We start from the raw sequence: 12913 nt of genomic DNA, 5'->3' as shown, positions 1-12913 counted from the left end.
ATTCCAAAGGTTTCTCCATGTAACGATCTGCTAGGGAGTGTGGGGAGCCATAGCCCCGTCCCCCAGGGCATGAAGCAGGTATGGAGGAGATCCAGGCCCCAGACATCCAGAGGCCCCAGAGTACGAGGACCCAAGGAGGACCACCAAAGGGGGGGAACCGTGCCACCCTCCTGGGAAGAGCTGAGTAGAGCCCCAAACGAGAGGTCACCCAGCAGCCACGGAGCAGAGGCCAGAGGGGGTTGCAGTAGCGTGCCCGCGGGCTCTGCCGGCAGCCAGCTGCGCCAGAGAGGACCAAGCTTCAGGCCCAGAGGCCAGAGGCCTGAGGACACCCCACCCCCCGGAAGGGGCCCAGCCGGGCCACAGGCACCAGGCCCTGCCAATCGGCCACCAGGAGTGAGCTGGTACATACATGAGTGCCCAGCCCCAGCCGACAAGAACCACCAGCACACCAACGTCTGAGGGCATCAGCCACCGGCAGGGAGTGTGGTGAGGGGAGATAGGCCTCCGTACTTTGGAGGGCCTGAGATGTTCCCAGAGAGGTCGAGTCTAAGGCCCAACCTGACATATAGACACAGACGAACAGGCGCACGCAGACTCAAACGTGCATTCCCACCCCCATATACACAACCAAATACTCGGCACTTACCCAACGTGTAGACAGACACAAATAGACACTGCACAGACAATCACACTCCCCAAACATACTCTATATCCCAGGTCCAGGTACCCCCGCCCCCCGAGGGGCAAGCCGCACCTAGACCCAGGAGGTGTAACCCTTCTCTCTGGGGTGGAGGCAAGCGGACCACCTCCTTATCTGCAGTAGCAGGGAGGCCCCGCATCGCAGACCCCAATCTGACGGCCAGCACCTCCTCCCAGCCCCCCAGCCCTGACGGCTAACAGAACCGGGGTGAGTGAAGACCCCAAATCTCCCTCCGCCCGCTCATATGTAGTGTTGCTGTGTGCTGTTCTAAAGTGCATTTAAAACACAGGAGGGCATGGTGCTTCCTGCCAGAGAGCAGCACGGCTCCTCCCGAAAACCCTCAGTGTCTATATGCATTAAAATTGAGGGTAGGGCACCAGCGCCAGAGGTGGGTTGGAATACACCGACCATCCTCTGGTCGGTACAATGAACTTACTAACACAAAAGGAACTCTTTAACTCCCCTAACTTGATTTGATACTTTGATACTTGATTAAATCTGGATTTGTGTAAGAGATCTGTTTGGTAGGAACTATTTTACTATTACAGCAAACCATCAGTTTAAGAAATGTGTACAAATCCCAAATAGCAGACACACTTGGTTTGTAAAGGTTTGTAACGAGAAAAACCTGAATGCAAAATGAATGGACGAATCATTGTGAGCAGGGGACGTCTTCTAGTTTCTGAATTTTTTATTTTTTTTTTTAATTATGTGGCAAAACAAAATTGGCCAGTGAAGCCCTGCTGGGTGTTTAAATGTTCAGACAGTAACAGTGGATCTTGTCTCCAGTGAGGTGGGAGCGGAGCTGTAATGCAGGCAATCTTCCAAAAGGAGGCGCCGCTACATTAGAAACCAGAGTCAGTCAGGCAGTATTTAGCGTTTCTTACTGAGTGTGGCAGTTAATAGTCACAGATATTCTTTTAAAACTGTGGAATTTAAAATCCCAAGTGAACATTCAGATGTTGCTTTTTGAGATTGTAACAGCTCAAATCAAGACCTATGATTTAAAACATGAATCATAAATAAAAGGGAAAAACAGATCAGTGGATGCTTTCAAATGAAGGGAATGAACTTGGTTTAGGAGCACCCTGGCTCCTAAACCAAAGAAACAAAAGTCTGGTGTGAGTGAAATGTGCGGTGTAGATGAGGAAGAAAGCGGTAATTAAATATATCTGCGTACAAGATTAAATAGAATATTTAAAATCTGAGAAACAACGATTTCAAGGCTCCTGGGCAGCCTGTGTACTGAAGCAGTGCCCGAAAAAGGTTTTTTCATATTTTACATTTCATATGTTATGACTGTTTTGCAAAGTACTTTGTAAAAGTTATAATCCTGCTTAAGTCAAAAAGATAAAGTTTTCACATCAAACATACTTAAAGAACCCAAAGTAAAAGTACTCATCAGACAGAATATTATTGGATCAATTTTACTGTATATCACTTTAATGCTAAGGTTGGAAATGATTTTAATCATTTGCATACTGCTCGGCAGTTTTAGCTATAATGAAACAGATTTGTTTATTAGTTTATTTATTCTGTAAAAAATAAAATCTCTGGGTGCCTCTGGAGTGACAGGTGCTGGTGTCATGGGCCGAATAAGATCAAGAGAAAAAATTACCAAAACACTGAAGGGGCTAAGCACATGGGGTTGGAATTCAAAGGCGCAGCACAGCGACTCAAATTATAGGACTACAGCTGCCTATGCGGGCACCATAGACTGTATATAATAGATGGACGTCGTGTCACCGGCTGATTTTTGGTTCTGCATTTTGAAGCCTCAAGATCGATGTTTTGGCCACTGCTGTGCTGCATTCAATGAAACCAGAAGTTGGCTTGTATCAATAAGAAGGTGCTAATTTGCTTCACAAAGCTGTACAGGTGCTGCACACAGACACAGATAGTCGCTAATTAGTGCGAAATAACAGTTTAATAAAACTCCACAGGTCATAATATTAATGAGACAGCTGCAATAAAAATGCACAGACATAGAGAGACTCCACTACAGTGGCTGCTTTGACATGCTCATTTACTGAGTGAAGGACAACCAGGCGACTGCAGCTACACGTGCCTGTGTCAGCTCACCTGCCAGTCAAAGCAACCACTGCAGTACCCACCAGGTTCAGATCGAATAAATAGAGAAAACTTTATACACTTTTTGTGAAGGGGAAACAATCTGCAGAGGTCAGTTCTGTAAACACGTTTACTTCAGCTGTAAATTAGTGTTTTAATGAGGGAGTCTGTGAGGAATCACTCGCTTTTAGAGGCAACCTCAAGTGGGCATTAGGGGATCTGCAGGTTTTGTTAACTAGATGCTGGTTTAGTTTTGCAGGAGGATGACGGTTGGTACCAAACAACCTGTTCTTTGTTTTGTATTTAATTGCATTAATGAACTGATTTTGTGGAACAGCAGTCTAGCACTGCTGTGTCCTTTGTGACTCGATGGGAATTTGACCTGCTGTGTTCAGTTACCCGTTTGGACTGCGTACATTACAGGTGGGTTTAATTTTGCAGTTGAATCAATGATCATAAATAAAACTATAAAAGAAATTACAAGTGGTAATGAGCCTGGTTTTGTTGTTGTTGTTTATTTCTGGACTTTTTAAAAAAAAAATCTTTGTGGTGCCTTATTATCTTATTATTTATTTGTCAGTTCTGTTTAACATGCACACACAGATTGGCTTTGAACAAACTCTTTCCAGTGACGTAAGTTCATTGCGTTGTGTCGTCCTTTAAACAGATCCTTTGGCAGCTGCTGTCCTCTGAGTCTGGGGGGAAAGAAAACAGCTCAAGATGAGTTCAATGTCAACATGTGGACATGGGAGAAAAGAAATCCAGCTTTCAGAGCCCTTCAGGAACTCTCGTATTTCTGATGACAGCCTGCAAGCAGGAAATGAGGAGAAGGAAGAGGACGAGGAGGAGGTGGTGGTGGTTCAAATCTCTTCAGATCGCTGCAGGCTGCAGTCGGAGGGTTGGATGGTGGAGCGGTGAGACGTTGTGGACGGCAGCTGATGGGTGAGTTTGATACAGATTTAACCTGAAGGTGACTCTGAAGAAGAGAAAAGGGATTTATGTGAGATTTGGAGGAGATTTCATCTTTGCTGGAGTGTTTTATTGAAGAAAAGCTGCATTGTTGGTGCTTGACTATCTTTTAAAATGTGACACGGTGTAGCTATACCAGCAGCAAGTAAAGTGAACACAAAATAAGACACTGAGGTGCTTTTAAACTAAAATGAGCTGATCTGTGTGCTACAGCCTCTTTAAACTGTTGTTGTGCATTAATAACACTTTCAATAAATATTAAAAGTGTTTTCAGAGTTACAAAAACAACTGTTAGTATGCATACACCTATAAAAGAATCCAGAGTAGACCGGAGATTATGCAGGGTAAAGGCAAGAATTATATTTGATAAAAAAAACCAGACTAACAACATGAAAAGTAAGGAGCATGTTCTTCACTTCTTTACTGTTGATGAGAAGTTCCCAAAGATGAGCTTTTTTTTTTAAAAGTAAGTTTATGAATTTATCACTCAGTGTTTGCAGAAACATGTTGGTGGAGAGCTTTAGTCTGCTGCAGTCAGTCAAATTAAACTCCTTCCTTCCTCATTTATCTAACCAGGAAAGCTGCAGGTGAAATGAAGAGCGCGTGCTAATGATGGGCAACAAGAACAATAAATATAAGATTTTTAAAAATGCCTCTGATTGATGATAGATGTGCACAAACAGTGAGGACAAAGTGAGAGTCTAGACTCCAGTGAATGCATTTAAATGACTGTTACACGACTTGTCAGAGCAAGACACGGCTTCCCCAAAACATAAACGAAGTATTAAGAGAACAAACTGGTTCATTCAGCAGTGATTTAAATTCTCAAATAAATCATTTTTGCTGCCCACATGTGAAAAGCTTTTTTGTCCTATTAACACCCAGAAATCTCCTCAAATGGAGCCAGAAAAGTTTTAAGGCTGAATTTTAAGCTATGAGAAGATTCTTTTAGTACAGCAGCTGAGCAGAAACAAACAGGAAGTGCAGAGCTGTACTAACACCACAGATGAGTCCTCAGCTCAGCTGCGTGTAGAGTTAACAAGAAAATCTGATCTATAATTGAAGAGTGGATTTAATCTGTGCACACAAACACACATCAGCCTCATCAGCCAGTAAAATCTCAGCCTCATTTAATGCGTTAAACATTCAGTCATTTAAATTAATTTAATCTACGTGTTTAGTATAAAAAAGCTGGAGATTGAGACAGAAGATCAGAAACAAATTACAAATTTGTCGTTTTTTCGGAGATAAAACAAACATTTTCAAGTTTCTTTATGTGATATCTACTTGGAAAATAAATCCATAACAATAAGCGTTTTATTAAAGTTTATTTGCATATTTTACAAGTGAATTAAACTAAAATATACTAAAAGTCTTAAATTAACGTTAATAACATGTATTAATGCCATGGATGACGTAATAAATTTAATCATTATTCAGGTTAAATAATCTTCAGTCATTTGTTTAATGTTTATTATTTAAATAACAGTTAAAATCTGATTTATGTTTAATCAGGAAAAACTAACACGGTCACACATTTAACGTCGTTTAACGGAGACGTTTATTTTGAGAACAGGGTTTATAACTTTCTTAAAATAATAAGAAGATGCTTCCTCCGAAGCCTTTAAACCTGCTCCCGCTTTACATCCGAGCGGCTCGGTCACACCTCTCCCCCCGTGTTGCAGAGCAGAGCTACGGGGAGGTGAATCAGCTCGGCGGGGTGTTCGTGAACGGCCGCCCGCTGCCGAACCCGGTGCGCCTGCGGATCGTGGAGTTGGCGCAGCTCGGTATGCGGCCCTGCGACATCAGCCGCCAGCTGCGGGTCTCCCACGGCTGCGTTTCCAAGATCCTGGCTCGCTACAACGAGACCGGCTCCATCCTGCCGGGGGCCATCGGCGGCAGCAAGCCTCGGGTCACCACTCCCGCCGTGGTGAAGAGCATCCGGGATTACAAGCAGGGAGACCCGGGCATCTTCGCCTGGGAGATCCGGGACCGGCTGCTGTCCGACGGGGTGTGCGATAAGTACAACGTGCCCTCCGTTAGCTCCATCAGCCGCATCCTCAGGAATAAAATCGGGACTCTTTCTCAGCCGCGACCCTGCGACGGCATCAAGGCGGGCCCAGCCCCGCTGCAGTACGGCCCTGTTTACCCGTACCCGTCCTACAGCGGGCCCGGGGCCCCCTCCGGGACCAGAACCGGCAGCGGCGCCGCGGGACACATCGGCCTGCCCCGGAGCTGGCACAACTTCCTGGGCATCAGAGCCTTCATGGAGCCGGGAGGTTGGTGGAGACTCTTTATAGTTCACACTTAACACTCAGTAAAACAATTTTAAAAATCGGATTTATGCATTAAAACATTTAAATATTGTTTTAAAGATCTGCTGGTTTATTCAAATAAAACAAACCAATAACTAAATTCTACTTATATCTTTAATTAGTTATTTAAAAATTGATAAGATTTGATTTTACATGATGAAAATTATTAACATTTACCTTTTTAAATAATCTTATCATAACAATAATAAGTTTGATTAGAATAATAGTTATCCTCCTGTTAATTTAAGCCTTAAAAGTCTGAATCTAAACCTTAAAGTTCTCCCGACTTTAAATGAAAACATAACTTTAGTCCACTTTAGACTAAAATGAATTTTTCTGTAAAATTTGTTTAAATCAAAAAATTGTGTGGAAAAATGAAATGAATTAACAAATGTCTTTAATGGGTAGGTGAGCAAATCAGCAGATTATTATTGTTATTACAAATAAGAAAAATGGGTTTATTTATTTCCTCACTAGAATATTATTGTACATTTAAATTGTCAACATGAAACTGTGAAATATTCATTTCCAAAATCATCTTGACTCTGAGAGTACATTTCAACAGATGAGAGGCGCAGATTACAAGTTATTCATACACTGTGACCTCAGTGACCTTTTGATAAACTAACAGAGTCTAAAGACCATCATTCACTGCAATCTAATCGTGCTGTCATGTTGTTCCTGATTCACATGTTAAATATTAAACGCTCGCATTTCTGGTTGAAAGTATCTGGTTTGGAATCAGCTGAATAAAGATGAGGTGATATTTTTGTATTTTGTCAACAGTTACTGTCGAAGTTTGAGATCAAATTTTCTCAGGTGACACGATGGTTCAGTGGTTGACGCTGTCCCCTCACAGCAAGCCCAGGTCTGGTGTTTGAATCCACTGGACTGGCCTTTCTGTGGCAAACTGTGATGTTTGTAGGCCGTGTGTTTGTTCTCTCTGGGCACTCGAGCTTTAGGGTTAACCGGTGATTCTTTGTTGGCCGTAGGTGTGAACGTGAGCGTGAATGGTTGTTTGCCTACCTGTCCGTGGCATAATCAGCATGAAGTGGATGAGCACTTAAGAAATTACTAAATATAAAGATTTATTAAATAAAAAATAAACTATAATAAGTCTGTGAGCAGCTCATCGTCCTCCACATCTGATCTAGATCATTAATCTTCTTCAGCTCTGCTTTATTTTTCCTCACAGAAACGTCTCGATTCACAAAGCTCCTCTGTAACAGCACCCGCCCTGATTTATCTGAAAGCTAATCAAAAATTACAGAATATTATTTACTGAGAGCTGTTTTCTACACATGTGTAGTTAAGGAAACAGATCCCAGTAAAAACTTTGGTTTAGCTTTCTGACAGCACTCACGGATGGGTGCTAAACTGTGTGTAGCATATCAGACTTCATCCATCACTGACACTGGTGTTTGCACACTCCACCAACCTCATTAAATATGAGCCAGTGTGCAGTGTTTAACATTAATATGATGGAAAATAATTCTACAGACTCACACAGGAAGTTAAAGTTGTGGAAAGCACAAAACTTAAAGAGTGAAAATGAAAACACTTCCTGTTTGTTCACAGTTCAAGACGTAAATATCAGCAGACACACGGACATTAAACCAAGTAAATATTAATTATATGAAGGCATATATGAAGATTTGAGTGCAACATATTGTGGATGAGTTTCAGGTTAACGTCACTTTTATCTGTCAGGTTAACTTCTCAGTATTACTATCTAAAGATGTGCAGCACGCACTGATTCAACACATGCGAGGCCCCGGAGATCATTTTGATAAAAAAACCCCCAAACAATTCATATAAGATCCATGCCTGTTTTACAAATAATGACTGAACAGGCTCAGACTGAAGCCGTGCTTCTATTTATGCCTGGCCTGTATAGTTATCATTAAAGGTTCCCTGCCAAACAAACTAGCAACAATATTCTCACATGTAACCCTCAAAAATACAGTTTTGATGTGTATTCAGTTACGTCTGTGGTCCTTCTGTCTTAACCTTTGGATCGTGAGGCTTCATGCTTTCACATTATTTCTCTGAATGATTTTAAATGTATCGATGCCATTTAAAAAAACAAAACATTAGCAGTACGTTCATTCAGGGTGCGTCTAAGCAATGTGATGCTCCTCAACAATCAAACTGTCGTGCCAAGTAAATCCATCCTGTCGAATTCTGCACAGCGCACATTTATCTTTAAAGCAACAAACTATTATATATTTAAATGTTTGCCTTACCACACCTAACACTGGACAAACAGAAGTGAGCATGCAGTAAAAACGAAATTATTCCTTATTTTATTTTCTCCCTCCATCATGTGATTAGAGAAACACAAACTAACAATAAGCCAGCCACTCTACATCAGCAATGTCTGCATGCAAACCAGATCCAGGAGATCTTATCAGAGAGTGGAGTCTGGAGTGCACGGAGGTTTCTGAGGTGGTTGGCAGGTAGAGCGCCCGTCTGTAGGTTTAGTCTGTGTGTGTGTGATCCAGACAGTTTCCATGTTGCTGCTCAGGGCTCTGCAGGGTCAGACCATCTGCTGCAGCTCTTGTTGTTCTTCTGGAGGATGATGGTACTTCTTTATGACTCTGCCTGGATGTTTGGGCTCGTTGCTCTCCTGCAGAGTTTGAAGTTATTGTTTTTGGGTGAAAGGTGCCACAGAAAAATGTTTTTAGCTGCTGAAGTTCTGCAGCCACAGAGGAATGAACTGCCTCAAATCCATCAGAGACGCTGTTAACCAAAGCGTTTGTTTGTACAGCACCTTTTCCAGCACCTTTTTCTTTTAAATTTTATATTTTTTCCCCACAATTTCTTTTTATTTTGTTTCTGTTTCAGTAATATTTATCCTGTGTGTTCCTGGTGTTGCTCCAAAATTAAATAATGTGGAAATGAGAAAAATATTAACTGAACCATTTTATCGTGCATAAGTGTTTTGGTTAACAATTACAAAAAAGCCTTCGACTGCTGTCCTTCAACAAACCCTAATATGTGTTATTATTGCTAATGTTAACCTGAAGCAGGCCAGAAGTGGCTCCACTTCTTGTCTTCTTATTCCACCTTAAACTTTTTAATTCTATTATGTTTTTATTTACTTTTTAAATTTACTCTGAGTGGACTAATTTAATCGTATTTTTTGATATGAGCCACTTTGCTTTTTGAAAGTGCTTTCTCAAATATCCTTTGCCGGGCCGGTTACCTATCATGTACTTTCAAAAACATTGACCTACATCAATATTTAACGTGTTGTTCCTCCAACAAGTTTATGAAATTTGATTTAATAGGTTTTGCACAAACGACTTTACTCTAGTCTGATGAACAAAAAGACAGATAACTGTTAGAACATCGGTTCTCTACTTGTCCCACTGATCTCTGCTGAATCAGTTTGCTATGAAAAACATTAAGACTGTATAATTTTTTTATGAGCTATATCATTTTACATGTTTTTTTAAAGGTGTGCCTGGATCTGATGGACATCCAGCCAGAATGGAGGAATGGACCAGCGTTCCCAGCATGACCAGTATGAGCAGCAGATCGTTTCCGTCTGGAATCAATGGAGTCGAGAAACCCAACAACGAACTGGACATCAAATATCCACAGCAGGTAAGTAACCTGAACATTACCTGCAAACAAAGTGTTTTTGCACAAGGAACACTTTTAACTGCAGGAAGGTACAAATAAAATATGACTTTTATGTTTATTTTGGCAGTAAAACAGGAATAAATTCTGACTATGAAGTTAAACTGGTCAACATGTCACAGGCTTTACATGAACTGGAAAATAAAAGTGTGATTTACAGCACACAAATGAATTTATTAAAGGCAGAATCCTTCTATGTCTGAATTTTGCTTTACTTGCTGCTATTTTGCCATTTGCTTGTTCTGCTTTGATGATAGTTGTCAGTCCTGATTGTGAGGAGAGCCCTGATTGGCTACAATCCACCAGCCCCTCTCATGTTTTCCAGTCTTTCGGGGAAAGTAGAAACAGCTGTTAAACTGAGACTTAGAAATACTCCAGTGGAAGTTTTGAAGAAGGAGCCTAAATTCTTGGATTTTCTTAAAAGGTTGTCTCAAGTGTCTTTAGCTCATTAATTTCATCTGTGTGTTAACCTCTAACAGCTGCTGATGTGCACAGAGCATATAGAACAGCTGTTGTAATGTGGACGAATCAAAAGCGAGTATTTTACTATTTACTTTGGAACGAAAGGGAAAACAAGGACATTTAGAGAAAGAGTTCTTTCTCTAAAAAATGTAAATTATTATTCATGTATTTTTTTTACTCTTTTTTGTAAATTAGGGAGATTTTCTGACTGTGCAATTTTAAAAAATCAGAAACTGGAAGATCTTCAAAGGTCCTCCAGAAATCTCATCAGTTGAAAAAAGTAAAGCTTTAAAGGCGTTTGTGATCAGGGAGATATGCAGGACTATTTTTTAAAAAAATAAATAAACGTACATTTCAACCTAATGGCTTTTCAAAAAACGAGTAGACCAGACTCACTTATGAGAAAACTTTTTAATATTTATTAAAGGGCAAAATGAAGGTTTAAGCCATCATCGAGGTAAATTGAGAAAAAATGTCAGTGACAATATTTTTAAAGTAAGACCAGATCCAAGCATCAATCGACAACAAAGATTAGTTGATGGAAAGCGTCGGCATGTGAATCATCCTGAAAGATGATGAATTGATCGGAATGTTACTTCAAATCAAGTGGGATTAAAAAATTTCCTTTTTTCCTTGTTTTCCTCAGTCTTCATCCGGCCTGCCTGGTTACCTCTCAGCTTGTGCATATTCTCCGCCGAACCAGTACTGTGTGTATGGAGGCCCTGCAACCAACTACATGAACTCTGGACACCACTGGCAGCCCCAGTCCTCCAGTCTGACTCCCAGTTTGAATTCCAAAATGACCCCCAGTCTGAGCCCTGGAATGACTCAGAGTCTGAGTCATCCCAGCTCAGCTGCACTACAGGAAGCTGCAGATTTCCACTCCACATCTTTCAAACTTTCACAGAGAGAAGGTGAGACTGACTCAGACATCGCCTTCGAGCCAGTTCTGTGTAGCACCACATCTGGTCCAGATGGTTTTACTGTTACTGATAAACTAGCAGACTCCCACTGCTGTGATGAAAAACAAGGGAATTTCTGAGACTAAATATTAATGACCTATTGGCTTTAATTTAAAGTGAAACCATTGTGCTTATTTCACTGTTTATGTTACACCGAGCCTTGTTCAAACCCCTCAGTTCATATGAAACAAGCTCTTTGATATCATACAGAGCCGAGAGTAGAAAAGAAAAGAGATGCATAAAAAAATCATGTAGATAAGATAAAAGAGAACACATTAAAACCAAACAATATACCAATACAGTTAAAATGGGTACAGAGTCAAACAGTTTATAATCCCTAATTTAAATTGACCACCAGGTGAAAGGCAGGGTATGCTCTAGAGAGGTCACCGGTCTGCCAACCTTTCACTCTCACATTCACACATACAGGCAATTTTTAAAATCACCAGTTAATGTGATCTGCACATGTATTTGGACTGTGGGAGGAAGCTGAGGTACCCTGAGTTAATCGATAAAACCATGGGAAAACCATGCAAACTTGTACTAATTCCAAAACAACAAAAACAGAAATCTTAACAAAATTGTTCAGTTGAATGGTCTCAGTGTCAGATCACTAGGCAGTGGGGATATGTGGCAGTTAGCCATCATTGTGTTTTGCTCTGGAGAACATTTTATGTTCATTTAGTACAAGTTATAGATCATTAGCTAATCATTATCTCTATTAGTGAATTGCAAAAATAAGTGGACCTAGAACCAAACCTTGTGGGACACCTTCCGTTATCGTTAACTGTTGCTGGTCAGACAAGTAATTCCTGAACAGTAACCGGCGCCATTTTAAAAGCTTGACACGCAAACCATGATCATCTGTGTGGCCCAAAAATCTAGCAGCCTGGTGTTTTTCTTATCCAAGCCTTTATCCAGAACCTAAGTAACAGCAAAACAATGCAGTGCATACACGCCTTCATCTGGATTTATGAAACACATGCCACAGAGCATGCGTTTTTCGTATAAGAGACTCTATACTCTTAGACAAACCGGCTAATTTGGAAATTGGCCTTTAGTTATTCCTTCTTTCCTAACTTATTTTAGGGTGATAATATGACTGGTTTCCCGAAGTGTGCTGTATTTCTTTGCCCCGCAGATTCCCAATTACTCTGCCAGCCCACTGTTGATATTCAGTAGTATTTCAGTCTTTTGTAGGATGGAAGCTAAAGAGAAAGTTGACTTTTGTGGCCTGGCTGAAAACTACAGATGTATAAAACTGTCTCTCTAAAAAGCCGCAGTGCTTCTATCCAGTGTTTTAAGCTATAAAAACACATCTGAGAGAATTTATTTTCTGCTAAAAGCTGCATTTTCCTCCTCAACAACCACTAATGTGTGTGCGTTTTTAAGAAACACGACGGTTTTGTTAAGATTAAAACAGCCCCAAATTGCACAGAAGAAATAGCTCCTGGTTTTCACAGAATAAATAACATTTCCTTTATAGTTAGTTGGCTGTCCTGTGCAAAAACTGACATAATCCACACATTTTCTGTGTAAACTGTTGTTAGCAGTACATTTCTAACAAAAACAGATTAGGTTTGAAAAAAATTAATGAATTTCATAACTGTTTGCCTTTTTTCATCCTCAGGACTTGGCCTCAACAAATCTAGTGGGGAATAAAAACCCCAATAAAAACACACACAAAATATTAATGTACTGCAAAACCAAATGAAAATGAAACTCTGACATTTTAAGGGCAGACGTCTGAAATAATGAAGCCAAATCTGATTTCCCACCAGCAGCGT

The 12913-nt window shown here is 40.7% G+C and overlaps 1 protein-coding gene across 1 annotated transcript; it reads left to right on the top strand.

Moving 5' to 3' along the window:
• Positions 1-11206, top strand: pax1b (paired box 1b; the record flags this gene model as incomplete). Its single annotated transcript, XM_063494681.1, has 4 exons — positions 1-9; positions 5427-6018; positions 9518-9666; positions 10811-11206. Coding segments are annotated over 4 exons (1146 nt in total), but the record flags the coding sequence as incomplete, so codon positions are not given.
• Positions 11207-12913: the final 1707 nt, after the last annotated feature.

Source organism: Pelmatolapia mariae, linkage group LG15 (genome assembly GCF_036321145.2).
Source record: "Pelmatolapia mariae isolate MD_Pm_ZW linkage group LG15, Pm_UMD_F_2, whole genome shotgun sequence".
Classification (NCBI taxonomy): Eukaryota; Metazoa; Chordata; class Actinopteri; order Cichliformes; family Cichlidae; genus Pelmatolapia; species Pelmatolapia mariae.
The sequence above is the reverse complement of the archived record's forward strand: the minus strand, read 5'-3'. Positions and strand labels throughout refer to the sequence as shown.